This window comes from Pteropus medius, unplaced genomic scaffold (genome assembly GCF_902729225.1).
Source record: "Pteropus medius unplaced genomic scaffold, Ma_sr-lr_union100, whole genome shotgun sequence".
NCBI lineage: Eukaryota > Metazoa > Chordata > Mammalia > Chiroptera > Pteropodidae > Pteropus > Pteropus medius.
The window spans coordinates 3,486,351-3,502,536 of NW_024353517.1; the positions used below are offsets into that span (position 1 = coordinate 3,486,351).

A 16,186-nucleotide genomic window follows, 5' to 3' on the forward strand; every position below is an offset into this window, starting at 1 on the left:
AAAAACAATATTCAATTGTTACTGTCAAGTAAAGAGACCACAGAACACATTTCACTGTTTTCCCATGGCTTTTTAGTAGTTTCCTAAAGGTAAGCCATTCTGACCACTTGTAATAAGCGGTATTGCCAAATACTGTACAAACAGGCTGACCATGATCTAAACCTCAATTTTTCCTGAGCCTTTGACTGCCTCAGTGATCTAGAACACAGCAGGTGGGAGAGAATTGGGAATCAAAAACTGCCTAATCATATACTTAAGTAAACAAAAGAGATCAAATCGATCGATTAAATTATCCATTCAGAATTCCTTTTGCCAAAAGGTCATAACCTTTAGACCAATTAAGCATAACAGGATTTTGCTACTCAGATGCTCTGAGTCTGGGAAGTGCTGGTTTTGATCTTCTCAGGCTCTTCTGCCTAAGGTGCTCTGTCCAGTAGGAAAAAGCTTCACATAAACATATACCACATTCAGAGTAGTACCTTTCAAGGTGCCACAGTTTCCTCATCCTATCAGTTGTTTACTTCCTCATCCTATCCAGTTGTTTACTTCCTCCTCTTCATTCTGCTCTTCTTCCAGTTTTTCCTCATCTTCATCGTTGTCCTCATCCCTACTCTTGTCTTGCTCTTCTAGATCTTTTTTTTTTTTTTGTCTTTATCCTTCTTCTTTTGCTCTGAAGCTTCCTTCTTGCCTTTCTGTTCCCTCCTATATGCTTCCAGAGCTTCTTTTAACAGGATAATGAACTGCTGGAACTCTCTCTCCTCCATGGCTGAGAGCATATTACTGGCATTCAGTATCTTGCATTTCCCTTTCATTGCAAAGTTGTTGGCATAGGATGTGGTATACAGCACGAAGACGCAGGCAGCATGGGAGGTGGTGCTCCGGGCCTACTTGGAAATGTTGACACCGTCCAGGAGCTCCTCCTTGATGATTCCTGTGATGACGGCATTGGGTAGATTCAGGTCCTCGAGCCTCTCCGCCATTGCTGCAGCTTGGCAGGCCCTCCTCCCCGGGGCCTCCTAATCACTATAGCATTCTTTTGTCTTTTCACACACATGAGTGACCCTGCCACCTCTCACTTCGGTCCAAATTTGGAAAGATAAGTCTGTTTCCTTGATTCAGATTCTGCAAGCCAATTAGGGTAACTTTTCCCAAATCCATTATTTGTTTCATTTCTTGAGTTTCCATTTAGGAGATGGCTCCTTCCCTCAAGGACACAGACACTTTAATGATAATATTAATATAAAGATATGGAAACACATTCCATAAAAGAACCGAGGAAGCAGTAAGATGCTGGGAATCCTGGAGAAAGGAGCCATTGGAAAAGCTTCGCACAGGAGGTGCCTTTTGATCCAGGTTCCAAAGACTAGGTAGGAATTGGAAAGGTGAAGAAAGTGGAGGAAAAGCATTCTAGGCAGAAGGAATAACCCCGAAGGCATAAAAGTAGTGTAGATTGAGAGTCTGGTGCATATGAGTAGGGAAATAATAATTTGAAGACATGCTGTGAAGAACTTTGTATGTCATACTTATGTTACTGGGGAGCGGGTATCCTCTCCCGGCACGTTGTCCAGGTTCTTGACGTCTCAAACCAAAAACTGAGCAAGACATCGAAATACAGTAGAAAAGAAAAGTTTTATTAGAAAGGAAAGTACACTTCTAGAACTGGGAGCGGGCCTGAGCAAGAGAAGCGTGGCTCAAAAGTCCTGGTAACAAAGCCTTTGGGGGTTTTATCTCTTTTTGCCGTGGGTGGTTACTTTTCTTAGAGCTGTAGGCTTCCTTGATTGACAACTAAGATTGACAGGACTCAGGGATTCATCATTTTGCTTTCTGTGCATGTTTGTTCCCAGAATTCAGTCTGTCATAATGATATTAATGAACTTCTGGGCATCATATTATAATGATGGTATAATGAGGCTCAGGTGAGTTGAAGGTTGTTGGGGTCTTAATTGCGCAGATTTGAGTGACTGGCTTACACTGGTACTTAATTCTCTGCCTACTGGTTTGTGTGAGTTAAAAAATGCCTTCTGGCTTGCTTAATTGTGGGCTGATTAGGGCGGATCCCTTCTAGGATAGGATGTCCTCAGTGTCTTTGCAGGCAGACCTGAAACCCCCTAACTAACTTTCCTGCCTAAATCTTTTCTAAGAGCCATGAACCCCCTAACTATTAGTATGGATGTTGAGGGTCGGGAGGTCTCTTCTTCCGTATCTGCTTCCTGCTAAGAAGGGCCCTACAGGAGTTTCGTGGAGCTCTTTCCCTTTCTGCCTCAGTCAGGGTGGGGTTTTGGGCTTCCTGCTGAAGTTCCACCTTAGTTCCTAGACGAAGAAAAAAAGATACAAGCTTATTATTTAAATCATATATCTATCAATTTCTATTATTGATTTGCCTATTAAATGAGTAAAAATAACAGGCTTAGTTAATATATTTCTTAAAGAGTAAAAAAGACCTTTGGCCTAAAGTCCCCTCTCCTCTCAGACTCTAAAGGCCCTGTCTGACTTAATACCATTTCTACTAATAATGGGCTGGTGACCCTTTATCAATAGCCAGAGGATCTGAGTTGCCAGGGCAATTATCAGGATTTGAGAGAGAGGGCCTTTTTTCCAAAGAAAGAAGGGAAGAAAACTTAACTAGGTTTACTAAAAAGATTAACTCTGCAAGAGATGTCCCATTTCATTTCCTGTTAAAAGATTAAGAATTTTACAAGTGATGTCCTGTCTCACTTAGGATATTGGATTTTATCTTTAAGGCAGTGGGAACTTAGCTTTGTCTTGTTCACTTATTTATATATTACTATATTACTATTATATAATGATACAAATAGATATAATAAAATATATAAAATATGCAGTAAATGTAATAAATAATATAGTATACATAAGATAATTACATTAAATTTTTAACATTATTATGTGAATAATTTTTTTAGGTAGTTTATTACAAAACAAGAAGGAAACGTCTGCATACTACTTTTTGGGCCTAAGAAGTATTTTTATGGAATAGAGCTACTTTGTTTTATGAACCATGACTTCCTTACAAACATTGTATCGAGCAAAATCAATGCAAGTCCAGTGCTTTCAGTAACTGCTTGTTTTCAAAGTGCTGCACAGAACATTCCAAGGAGAGACTGCTCCAGCATAGCTCTGGATGCACACTAACAAGAAAAAGGCAAAATGCTTCCACTTACTAGAATTTCTAAAAATTTAAACAAAATTTTGGGGGAATGTCCAATATTTAATGTTTATCAGTACCATGTACTTTAGATTCATTTGGATCTTAAGCTGTTGTTTAAAGATTTCTGCTTTTACTTTTACTTACCTGGTTTCTCAAGTCTTGTTCATGAGAATTCTGCACCTTCATTAGACAATTATTTCCTGAAGCATGCACACATGGTGGTCTGTGCGAGAGGCAAATCTACGGAAAAACCCACCCCTGTAACTTGAAAGGTCTATCCTTGTGACTTATGCCTTGGGCTCCCATTCAGAACCGTCGTGAGCCACTAGGGGGTGAAGGGGACCAAAACTTTTGCCTTCTGAGACATTGATTTTTAAGCTGGTTATTAAGAAATGACTCAGAAAGACTCTTAGACCTTCCCCACTTTCCTGCCTAAGAGATTCAGAGGGAAAGAACTACTCCAGTAAGGACATTTTAGGATGTTGGCCTTAGCAGCCTAATTTGAATTGAGTATGGTGGGTGGGAGGGCATCAAACGGGGGCCTGTTTACTAGATTACCCCATCTCATTGTTTCTGGCTTACCTAGCAAAAATTTACCTGCCATGTATGTTCTAGTACGTTCCCCTCTTCCTCAACTACCTGTGAATTGCCCACTCTCACTTTCAGAATCTCAGACCCCTTACCCCCTCCCCTCTTATCATTTATCCAAAGTGACATATATATCCAATTTTACCTCACTGTCTTTGGAATTTTAATGCTTATATGACTTCCCCATGTGCATGTATTAAAATTTTGATTTTCTCCTATTAATCTGTTTCTGGTAATTTGATTATTCGGCTAGAAGAATTTAGAAGGTGGGAGGAAAAGTTTTATTTTTTTAGGCCCCACAAGGGGTTCCTGCTGTCTAACTCAGCAGAGTATTTCTCGCCTGCAAGCATCCTCCTTTTCTGGCTGTACCTCAGTTTCAGCTGCTCCCCACTCCAAAGAAACCTCTGGAATTTGGTGAAAATCAACTCAGCCAGTTTTAGTCATTCAGTAACAGAAAAACAGAAATTTAATTTATAAATTTACTATCCTTACTAAATATGTACAATGATAATATAAATTTACTGTCCTTAACAACAACAAAAGGCAACAAAACAACAACAAAAAAAGACAAAAAGAGAGCTCACCCTGAAAATAGCATATAAGAGGGACTGAGTAGAAAAGAGGTGGCTATTGCAATGGTGTGAGAAATGATCAGTCCTTGAATGATCAGTTCTTTGGGTTTAGAGAAGGGAAGGGGCAGGTCTGTAGAAAATGTAGGATGCAGAATTGGCAAGGTAAGTATGAGAAGGAAGGAGGAGGAAGGAAACGTTAAGCACTTAGCTGTGTTGGGCCTTCAAAAATATAAACGCATTTAGTCAGCACACAGATCTGAGAGGCAGGTTTAACTCTATTTTACAGATTAGGAAACAAGCTGAAGTAAGGCCTGGTGCCATTATTCCTCCATTTGAGGCAGGCCAAGCCATTTGTAGTCAATGTGAGCAAATTTTATAGTAAAATCTAGGATAAGAAAGAATAGTATTTGCTTTTAGATAATAAAGTATTATTGGATTGAATAAGATCAAAGTCACGTTATAAGGAGGACATATTTTTCTTGAGCAGCAGAGAAGTTGGTCTGCATAAGAAAATGAATCTTCAGGGTGGTGAATTATGTGAGAGTTTAGGTACATTAGGATGAAACTAACATCTCATTTATGGTCTCCTTCCTCTTCCATCAAACAGCCCAGAACTCTATTCTGACAGGGGTCAGCAAAAACAAAGTTGAGAGGAAATCTTTTAAGACTCTGCTAATGATGGCAAAGTGAAAATTTGCAAGACTAAAGAATGGATTGGAGGGCTGGGTCTTCATTATTCTGCAGAGCAGAGGTAGGGTTTGAGGAAGATGGAGGCGGGGCCTTGGAAATGTTTGAAGGATAGGATCTAAGCAAGAGGCAGCCAACCATCTTTTTGGAAAACTAAGGCAACCATTTAGGATATCCAATGGAAACTTAAGCAATGAGGTTGTGCCCCTCTAGCAGTACTAGGATTCAAGTTATTCAAACCAAAAATCTCAATGTCCTTGTTACTCCATATGGCTTTGGAACTCTCCTCTGGCCCTCCCAGGAATGGCTGTGGCAGTGGTAAGATTGGGGTTAAGGATAATTCCACTCCTTGACCTACCGATGGGCAGTGGCTTATGCCCTTACTGTGGACAACAGAAGAGCGAAGGCATCAATGGGCAGACAAAGTCCCAGGAGGAAGCGATCGTAAGACTGAGTCCACTTTTCTCCATTTTAGAGTTCAACTAGAGACACTAAGAAGACACAAATGGGGTGTATGTATTCAGTGGGGTGGAGCTGCCAACTCAAGAGTTGTTTGCTGATGAGGCCCCGGGATTCAAACTGAGGTCTGTAATTCTAAAACCTCCCACTTTTAAGGGCAAGTGGCTGACATTTGGGTATTGGGTGTGTGCGGGTGCTATTGATGAGGCAGGAAAAGAAAAAAAATGTGTTGTAGTAGAGTGCTCTGAGACTTGATGTTAATATTTCTTTAATCTTGGTGGTCAGAACCTGAGAGAAGCTGCTATTCTAAAGCAGCTTGCAGTTTTCTGATTTATTTTTTGAATGAAAACTGCTCTTTTTGGGGCAAGGGGAATCTCTTCCCAATACTTGAGTGGTGTTCTTAGTTTGGCAAAAGCAAAGAGCAGCTCTTGTAGTGGAATGGACAGCTGGAACACAGCTGAACTGTTCTGCCTAATAATACCAACATTACTCTTAAGTTAACTGAATCAACCTGAAATGGGTTGGGGTAGAGGTGGAGGGGAAATTTTTTCTATTGGTGGTTTGTAAAAGTTGTTCAGAAGAGTGGGGAGATGACCTTGTGGGGGAGGGGTAGAGTCCTTTTTGAGAGGCAATGAGCTGTAGATGCTGTATTTATAATAGCCACTTCTAAATCTTCTAGGCTTTGTAATTCTGTTAAAATATTTTCAAACTTTTCAGTAACATCCTGTTATTAGTTGTGTTTTGGGAACTTAAAGGTTTATGTTCACACCAGGATTTGTCCTATTCTTTAGGAAATGACACCCTTCCCCCCCAACACCCCCCCACCCGCCCCAATTCCATGACAGAGTGGCGGTCCAACAGGTGGGTAGCTGGTTATTCTAGAGCTCTGGAGGGTGGCTTGTAGCAGAATTCCTGAACACTGTTTACTGAGCAAAGGGTGAGGCTTTACTGGGCAGTGCCTGTGTTGAAGTTCAAGCAAGTCTGGAAGTTTGACCTTAATTGAATTACAAGTAAGAATCAAGTGCAGTCTGGGAGAGATTTGTGGGGCATGAAAAACTTTTAAGATTCTCAGGGCTGTTTAGGGGTGGGGACTGCATTTTCTATCACTAAGTAGGGTGGGACTTTTTCTATTGTTGATAATTAACCAGAAATGTGACTTCTAGATAACAGAGTAATTAGCACTCCCTGGCAGCCTAGGGGAGGAGACTTGTAGGTACTAGTAGGCCACAGGTAACTTTTCATTCTTAAGCTTCGGTCAAACCTGGAATTCTGCCCTTCCCTTTTCACCCGCGTGTGATTTTTCCTTTTCTCTGGCTCCTACTGCACTTTGCACACACTTTTATAACAGCTACCAGTTATCTTGTAATTTGTAATCATGTCTCACCCGGTAAACCTCAAGGGTGAAGGATTGGCGCTGGTCCTCAGACCCGGGTTCAAATTCCAGCTATTCCACTAGCTAGCTTTGTGAGGGCAAATTGCTTAATCGCTCTCTGCCTCGATTTCCTTATTAAAAATGGGCACAAGACTCTCCATTGCCTGCGGTTGCTGAGAGAAATGAAGGTGACAATGCACGTCAAGCACAAGGCATAAGCAAGATAAAGGGCTCCTAGCACGGTAAACATTTGTTAATTAACCTTACCTTTATTTTGTGTACTCAAACATTTAGCGCGTATCTACTGTATTTCAGGCCTCCGGAGAGCTTCCTTTGGGGTGGAAAAGCCTCACGTGTAGTCTGTGGGCCTTGTCCCGCGGGCGGCCTTAGGATTGGCTCTGCCAAAGGGAAAACCCCTCCCACAGCCCTTTCGATCTCATCAACGATTGGACCGGGACCGTCCCGCAGGCATTCTGGTTGCTAGGCTCGGGAGGTGGGGGTCCTAGGGTGCGCGTGCGCAGATTGAGGACGAAGATGTCTTCCGGTTGGGCTAGAGGAGGTGACGTCAAGAGGGGTGGCAAGCGGGGGCCTCTTGTAGTCCTGGGGACGTTGTATCTGTGGGCCTTCGGATCGCGTCACAAGTCAGCGACCGAACGTTGGCTGTGGTGGCTGAGGCGGCGAAGGCGGCAGCGGCGGCGACAGCTCTGGGGTTTGCGTCTCGGGGTGTGTCGGCCGCCGCTGCTGCTTGGGCCTGGTATGTACAAATGGCTGGTTAGGATTCTCGGCACCATTTTCCGCTTCTGTGACCGGCCGGTGCCCCCTGCCCGGGCCCTCCTGAAGAGGCGGCGCTCGAACAGGTGAGAGGAGCGAGGGGTGAGGGCTGGCCTGACCGTCCCCTCCCCCACCCTGGGCTCGGCTGGGTAGCGCCGATCCAGCCAGGCAGGCCCCGCTCAGCCCGAAGTCGTAGCTGGGTCTAGGCGATAGAGGTGCGGGTCGCGGATGTCCTGGTGACGTAGTCGCTACCTCCACCCTGCGGCTCCTGATGATGGAAGGAGCTAGTTATCTTTGGAGTGACCGGTGATGGTTAGGATTTTTGATGTTCTTGTCAGAGTCTACGTTGTTTCCTGTCAACAAATGGGTCTTTATCATACTTTGCTGCTCTTAGGTTGAAAACTAAAAATTTGTTTAGGCTCACTGTTTACAAAGCACACTCCCAAGTGTCATCTGTGGGTAATACGTGCAACAGTTAAGAGAAGTGAGATTGATAGCTTGCCTAAAGCCGTTGTGACTGCAAGTACTGTTCTCTTAGCACCGAGATAGCAGCTGTCTTGTTCTGAACAGCTGTCAAACTGTGTGCGTGCGTGCGTGTGTGTGTGTGTGTGTGTGTGTGTGTGTGTGTGTTGGGAGAGAGGGAGGGAGAATGGTTATGTGCTTTAAAATTAGTGTATGAGAAAAAATAGGTACCTCATCCCTTTAAAAAGATCACTAGTCTTTACTCTAAAATTTAGTTAACATTTTGGGAAAACTTAAAGCTCTTCTTACTAAGCACATACCCCTTGGTTTGTCCCTTTTTGTAGTGTGTAGCCCCCTGGCCTAAGAATTAGAGAATAAAATACCACACCAATTCTATTCACCCCTCAACTTTTAGTAATCAAGTGTTAATTTCTTTTCTTTTTTTTTTTTTACTAAGCCTCAAGATCATTGAAGGGTGGTTTCTTGGAATTTGAGAGAACAAGATGATTAATACAGGTCATTGATGAAATTGACTATTGGCTGAATTCTCTTATGTGTTCTAGAGAGGGCAAGGTTTCAACTTATTCTTTCTTCCCACCTTTCTATAGGGTTGATATAAGGATCATTTGAAAACATGTTGTAAAGTGCCTAGAATGATGCTTAATATATATAGGGGTAGTATTTATTCTACCTCAAGGGCCTTGTGAGGAGGTTGGTGCATGATAGGCACTTGGTACATATTTATTCAATAAGGGAATGTTAATTTGCTCTCCCCTGTCCTCTCTTTTTGCTACAAATCCCTGCTAGTCAGGGATACAGTTGTTTGGAGGTAAAAACCCTATTCTTTAGCACACATCCTTAATTTAAAAACAACTCTTCTCAATATAAGCCATTTTTCAGCCAAAATGAAGCCAGGAGGTCTTGTTGGGATGTTTAAATAATGAACTCAATGTCATTCTCCTGAGATTTATTCTGTTCATTTTTTTTTTGTAAATATGATCATCATAATCATCTTTCGAAAGATAATAATAGTGTACCATGAACCTTTACCACTGTTGAGGTATAGGTCCAATAACTGAAATTCATTATTACCACTGTAATATAGTTTCCATGAAAAAACTGCGGTGAAATATAACAGCTTTTCTGACTAAGAACTATTAAAGCTTCTATATTGTCTGCTTTTACCTAAAGTAGAAAATGACTTTGGGGGGAGGAAGGGTGTCATATTTCAAAAGGAAATTGTTTATAAGTCATTTCTGGAGAAAAAAAGGAAATAACTAGTTCTAGGCTCTTACCTATGTTTGTTTACTAGGTAAAGGATTTGTGGCTAAAATCAAGTTGTACTTTAGCCAGATTACAGATCACTATATGATAGAAAGTTTTGGGTCTCTCAAATAGTTGAAACCATAGTGTTAAGTCCTCAAATGCTGAAGGCCTCCTATAGAGTAGTATTCTTTTTAAAACATCAGTTGGATCTCATTTTATGACAAAGTGGATGGAGGGAGGTGTGTTGTATGAATACTGAGTTTACTTATAGAAATGGTTATATGTGTATATAAATGTGTATATGGGTATATATATGCACATATATATTTTTCTTTTTTCTCTTTTCTCAGTACTCTGTATTCTACAGTGGACACTGATGAAATACCAGCCAAAAGACCAAGATTAGGTATTGAATATTAATTTTAAAAATTAGTTTTTTAAACAAGAAAACTATATGCATGGAACAAAATTCAAAAGGTAAAATGTATATGCCGTAAAAAGTAAGTCTCTTTTATACTCAGTTATCTTTTTTGGAGGTAACCACTGTTATCAGGGAATTCTTTCCAGATGGATAAGCCTGTATGTCGAATATACATTTTAAAATTCTAAATCTTCCTATAAAGAAAAGGTACTTTTTAAATTTGAGAAGAAAACATTGTAAAAATTACTTCAAACTGAGTCATCTAGTTCAGATAGCTGAGTGAACCAATCTAATATGTTGCCCCAAGATGTTTACATTCCCTATAATCCGAAGGGCTAGACATCACTTGGTACAAGAGAATAAAATTAAAGGAAAAAGGCAGCACGATGGAATACTATAATAATATTTTCCTCATTCTCAAAAAAATACATGAATTTGGATCTACATTGAGATGTAGTTATTAAGAGTGGACATGTCTGCATTAAGATTTCATTTAAATCCAATGAGTACTTACTGAACATGTCTTTCTGCTAAGACCTGTCTTAGGTTCTGCAGGAAATACAAAAAAGAGTTAAGACAAGGTCTCTATTTTTAAGAACCTTAAAATTATAGGAGTATATGATTATATATGGGGGATATAAGAAAAGCAAATAATACCAGTGTCAATGAGAATATGATAAATGAAATAAGAAAGTAACAAAATACTATTCAATTTTCAGCTGGTTAAGAGTCTCAGTGAATATTTGATGGAGGAGCTAGTATCGGAGATGGATCTTGAAGGTTGGATAGGTTATCAATAGAGAGCAATAGAAGGAAAAACTTTCTAGGTAGAGAGAATAAATAGTAGTGGAAATTTATGTAATTCAGGAAATAGTGAATAGAATTCAGGGAAAAAGTTTGCAAGAGAGGTCAAATTTTGGAGGACTTTGAATGCCAAGAATATTCAAATTCATTAGAACAGTATTTCTCAAAGTGCAGGATAAATTCCAGTCAGGAAATAATTTTAAGAGATACAATGTTCATAGCATTAAGTAACATTGGAATTATATTATATACTAAAAAAAAGTTGTATCCTTTTCAGTTATTTTTAATTAATGATTATTTTAAGCAGAAAATCTTTATTTAATGCTAGTATGTTTTCAATATTTGTTGAATACAGTTGACCTTTGATCAACATGGGGGGTACCGATCACTCTCCCACATCAAAATTGAGAATCCATGTATAACTTGACTCGCCCAAAATTTAACTAATAGCCTACTGTTCACTGGAAGCCTTATCAATAAACAGTTGATTTATTAACATATTTTATATGTTAATATGTGTTGTATACTGTATTCTTACAATAAAGTGAGAGAAAAGAAAATGTTAAGAAAATGGTAAGGAAGAGAAAATGCATTTGCAGTATTTATTGAAAAAAAACCTGTATATAAGTGGACCCACACAATTCAAACCTGTGTTGTTCAAGGGTCAAACTACATGCTCATCTCTCCTTTTTTAATAAGTGCAGCTAGAACTTAATATTGTGTTTTCATTCTTTTCTAAAACAAATAATATTGCTTTACATTAATAGTAGCAATATAAAATTACCTTTCAAATACATTTGATAGCTGCAGGTAGTAAAAAAAAATCATAACTTAGTGGAATTACAGAAGGTTCCTGAAATAATTCTGGCAGTCATCCATTTTATGGACTTGTATGTTAAGGATTTCTCCCACCATGATTTCCATGAAATATGTATTATGATTTTCTGGATGGAAACTAGAGAAGGGAACCTAAGCCAAAGGTGAAGCAATGGGTCGCAGAGGTAATACTTATTGGCAGAGTATGTAAAGTTGTATAGATAGCAATGCTGTCCAATAGAACTCCGCCATGATGGCTATTGAGCACTTGAAATGGGGTTATTGTTACTGAAGAACTGAATTTAATTTTAATTAAATTTAAACTTAGGTAACTTACATATGGCTTACTGGCTTCTGTATGGGACAGTACCACTCTATTTGTAAAAAGATGGGTAAAAGAAAAGAAGGAGGACCTTAGAATTGCAGACTCATGATCTTGTAGGTGAAAGGAAGTTTAAGAGATCTTAGTCTATAGGAAAATAAGATGGTCTTATCCCATTTTATAAATGAGGCAGACCTTTTTTTTTTTTTTTAAAGTCAGTGAGATCTTTTGACATAATCTTGGGCATACTCAGATTTTGACAAAATTTGTTGGAAACTAAATAATACAGTACTTTTTAGTGTCCACTATTTAACTATGTTATTAAGAGTACCTCTTGTCCTCTGGGTTTGAATGACAGTCTGTGGATTCAGCACCAATCCCTAAAACTCTTTTTCTACCATTTAAAGCTCAATATTATTAGAGAGATAACTTGGAATTTTTTCTAATTCCTAAAATGAGAAACTAGTCATTTGCAAACTTTGGTTCTTTCAACTGTTCTCTACAAATTACTTCAAATTGGATTCTGCTTTACCCAGCTATCACATCCTCCCTGTTGTTTAAACTATTCCCCTATCTTTCTAGAAAGTATTTTGTATCTTACGTGTTCTGGAGAGCTTGTTGCTTAAAAGCCATCATTTTAAATTAACTTCAGGCTATTTTTCTCTAAAGCAGAATGTGGCTAAGGTAAAACAGAAAGAAAATTGTAGAAAACAACAGCATAGGAAGTAAGAAAGGAGTAGTGATAAAAGGAGGAAGTTGGTAAAACACTGAAATCTACCCCTCCCCTTGCTTATTTACTTACTTATTTTGTAATCTTTATTTTTGGTGGCAGGGAGGGATGAGTCTGAGACCTTCTAGCACATCTTCTCCAGTAGAAGGATAGCTTTGTTTCATCATACATATTTAAGAATTGGCATATCTTATACTTCACTCATTTCCACCCTGGGCATAGCCAAGATTGAATAGGCACTAAGTAAGTTGTTTAGGATAACTATACTGTTACCTGCCTGGGAAATAAGGACAAATCAGTCAGTGAATGGTGTTTCCTGTAGGATTCTGCCATACCTAGTGACTATGTGCTTTAGGTTTTTAAGTTATGCCCTTGTCTCTTTGGTATAGATTCTTTTTATGTTTTCGGGAGAATTCATTGCTTAAAAGCTGTCATTTCAGAACTTTTGTGAATCAGTGTGTGATTTACTAAAGTGATAGTTTCAGGTTTTTATAGCATCCCAGATATTTTACTAAAAAAACAAAAATCACAATGCTGGAATTCCAGTTACTCAGATAGGAGAAAAAATATTTTTACAGATTCTTTCTTATCTCAATGATTGAAAATAGGACTTATAAAAATTGAGAGGCCTTTTCTAAGATACAATCTTATTTTTTTTTTTGCTAGAGGCTTATTACTCTATATTTATATGTATATGTAATGTATATTACACTTTCTAGATTGCTTTATTCACCAAGTAAAAAACAGTCTCTACAATGCTGCCAGCTTATTTGGATTCCCATTCCAGCTGACTACAAAGCCCATGGTAACTTCTGCTTGTAATGGAACACGGAATGTGGCCCCTTCAGGAGAGGTCAGTGGGGATAGGGCTCCAATGGGGCTATGGATTTTTGTACTTAATCATTAAAATTAAATTTTAGAAATATTCTCATTTTAGGAATTAATGTGTAGAATGACTTCAGAAATGTTCATGTCTTTATTAGCCTTGATAAAAAGGCCAAAAAATGAAAAGTTAAGACATTACACATTTAAAAAATATTTATAAAGAGACTAATTACTAATAATAAGTATGTGTGAAGACTGGAATTTTTATTTTTTACATCATTTTGTGGGTCTTTACAAATCAAACCTTTGATCTTATCGGTATCTCTCCTGTGAGCTAGCTAAATAATCACCAATAGAATGATTTTTTTTTTTCATATTAGAAACTTATTTAAATTCTAAAATTTAGATACTACAGAGGCGATTCTATTTGATTTTAAGGTATTTTCGAACTCTTCATCTTGTGAACTGACAGGTTCTGGATCCTGGAACAACATGCTGAAACTGGGTGAGGTGGCCAAAAACATTTCTGCTTCCCCCTACCTCCTGCCTCTTTTTCTGAGTTTTGAGAATATGAAAGGATAACACTGATTTGGGTTTGGATAATAACACAGAAATATTCTCTCTGCCATTCTAAAAAGCAAATAGTTCCCTTTAGAATTGTCTTTGAATTTACTGTTACGTTTTCTGTTTGTATTATCAGTGCATTTAATGTGACTTGGATTAAGTTTCATTCATTTAAAAAAGAAGAAAAACATTTCTCGAGAGCTTACTCTGTGCCAGGCACTGCTAAATTATCAGGAACAACAAAATGAAACCTTTAATAACAAAACAAAATAATAACAAAATAGTAAAATCCTGCGTTTCAGGGTCATCATCTGATTGGGGAGCAACCTTAGGTTCCCAGTTCTTACACTTCGATGGATTAGGAACCTTCATATCATCCAGACCCTTAAATTGAATTGTAATTGTTTTACATACTGTATAAAATGCTATGGTGGGGAAAAATAGGAAGAAGCCAGAGTTCTGAAATGGTTGTTATCTCTGCCACACAGGTAGGTTTGTAAAATTTGAAAGGAAGGGTAAAAAGAGCTTTTAGAGAAATTGCGACTTCAGAAGACAAAAGCAGAAGACGCTAAGGAAATGAGAAAAACTTTAGAGTATTGCTTCTCAAACCTTTTTAGTAAAGTACTTCTGATGGCAGAGAAAAGGAACGTAAATATGTACCCCTGAGTCTGAGAATCTAGTTCCAAGGGACCTGGAGCAAAGATGATAGGTCTTTCATTTCATTTTAAAAGTTAATGCAATTAGATTTCATAATCTGTTCATATTGTGTGACTATATAAATGTTTGAAATTATTTGCCATTAAAATTGACATAGGGAAGGGATGGTAGATTTATCTTGTGCCCGATATTTCTCTGGGTTTGTGTAACCTAGTGGGGAAGCACAGGTATTCCTAGGGCAGGTTTTTTGTATAAAGAAGTCCACAGTCTCTAATCTCAAACTCTTGGAGAGATGTGTTTGGGAATTCCAAACTTTTCCTGTTTAGATATATCATGTTTATTGAATATTATTAAGACACCCATTGGGATTGAACATTGGTTCAGGTTAGGTTTTGCAAACAAATGAATTTAGGTCAGTTTAGGTTTTGCTGCTACTGACTTGTGAAAAAGTTTTCAATTTTAGACCTCTTTGCATTTTGGAGTCCTTAGGGACGCCAAACCTCTATAATAGCTACAGCAGAAAAATGTGGCTGATGAAAATTCGATTACCTTTTTTCAAAGTACAGGAACCATCTCACAAGTTTTAGAAGCTTCTACTGAAACATAGTAACATATGGCAGATTTTCATTTAAAAATACTTATGTTTTCTTGAGAAGAAGAAATAATTTGATTAGATTACTTAGAGTTTGTGATCATTGAGTTCTTTATGCCTCTTGCTCCCAGCAAGCAAAACTAGAAAAGCTTGCCTCTGAATTGTTATTGCCTATTGAGATCAGAGACAAACTAGCACTATTGCTTTTCCTTTAACTTTACAAAGTTTGTTCTGGACTTCTCTGCTGTACAGTAATAAAATTTGAAAAGATAAGACATTTAGTTCTACAGCGTAGACTGCTCACAGATTTTTTTCTAATGCAGACTGTTCACAGGTGTTTTGTTCTGTTTTACAATTACAAATGAGTTTTTAAAATAGGTAATAAATCTCCTAATGGAATAAGTGACTATCCAAAGATCAGAGTGACGGTAACCCGAGATCAGCCTCGCAGAGTCCTGCCTTCCTTCGGGTAAGTTTTAAATTCTGCCTTTCTTTAAATGGAAACTTAGCACTTGCTAGGCATTCTCACTTTTATTCTATTATGTAATCTTGTTAAGTAAGTACTGAGAGACCTGAACTCAGGTGTGTGTTACTTTTTCTACCATATTATATGCCCATATCATCTGATTTTGAAAACCTTTTAAAAAATAATTGTAGTTCACTTTTAAACTTTTTTTGAAGTATAATACACATATAGGAAAGTGCAGAAATTATGTGTTTAGCCTGATGCGTTTTCATAAGCTGAACTATTCTTAGTAATTTTCTTCTCCTTTCTATGTTCTCACTTTCTAGAATTGCTACTGCTTGGATATTAGATCTTCTGGATTGATCTAATTTTCTTATATATTCTCTTTTATTATTGTCCTTGCCCTTTTTAAAAAAATCTTTTACTGATTTCATTGTTGTTGTTGGCTTCATAGTTTTTAAGTTGTAAGCATCCTACCCCTCCTTACTCCATGGGTTTTTCTTTCTCCGAGCATCTTGTTCTTATTGTAAGGATGCAATATCTTTTCTTATTTCTCTAAAGCTGTTAATTATTTTAAAATTTCTTCTCCTACTTGATTTATCTGCTTCCTCTGAATCATCCCTACCCTTTACTTTGTTTTGGTCCT

The 16,186-nt window shown here is 38.1% G+C and overlaps 1 protein-coding gene, 1 long non-coding RNA gene and 1 pseudogene across 2 annotated transcripts in view; 1 reads left to right on the top strand and 2 right to left on the bottom strand.

Annotated features, from left to right (window-relative positions):
• Positions 1 to 525: 525 nt before the first annotated feature.
• On the bottom strand, positions 526 to 980 carry LOC120592882 (DNA polymerase epsilon subunit 3-like; annotated as a pseudogene).
• Positions 981 to 2,124: 1,144 nt separating this feature from the next.
• Positions 2,125 to 7,235, bottom strand: LOC120592965 (uncharacterized). The gene is made up of 3 exons (XR_005650262.1): positions 7,112 to 7,235; positions 3,311 to 3,406; positions 2,125 to 2,310 (listed from the first exon to the last, which is right to left on the bottom strand). It is a non-coding gene; the product is annotated as an uncharacterized LOC120592965 (long non-coding RNA).
• A 128-nt stretch (positions 7,236 to 7,363) lies between these two features.
• SENP2 (SUMO specific peptidase 2) overlaps positions 7,364 to 16,186 on the top strand; it is a 30,250-nt gene continuing 21,427 nt past the window's right edge. The window contains exons 1-5 of the mRNA XM_039850713.1: positions 7,364 to 7,701; positions 9,694 to 9,749; positions 13,156 to 13,289; positions 13,700 to 13,766; positions 15,453 to 15,543. Of these exons, the coding sequence (XP_039706647.1) occupies positions 7,379 to 7,701; positions 9,694 to 9,749; positions 13,156 to 13,289; positions 13,700 to 13,766; positions 15,453 to 15,543 (671 nt within the window). The 5' untranslated portion in view covers positions 7,364 to 7,378. The remainder of the gene's footprint in view (positions 7,702 to 9,693; positions 9,750 to 13,155; positions 13,290 to 13,699; positions 13,767 to 15,452; positions 15,544 to 16,186) is intronic.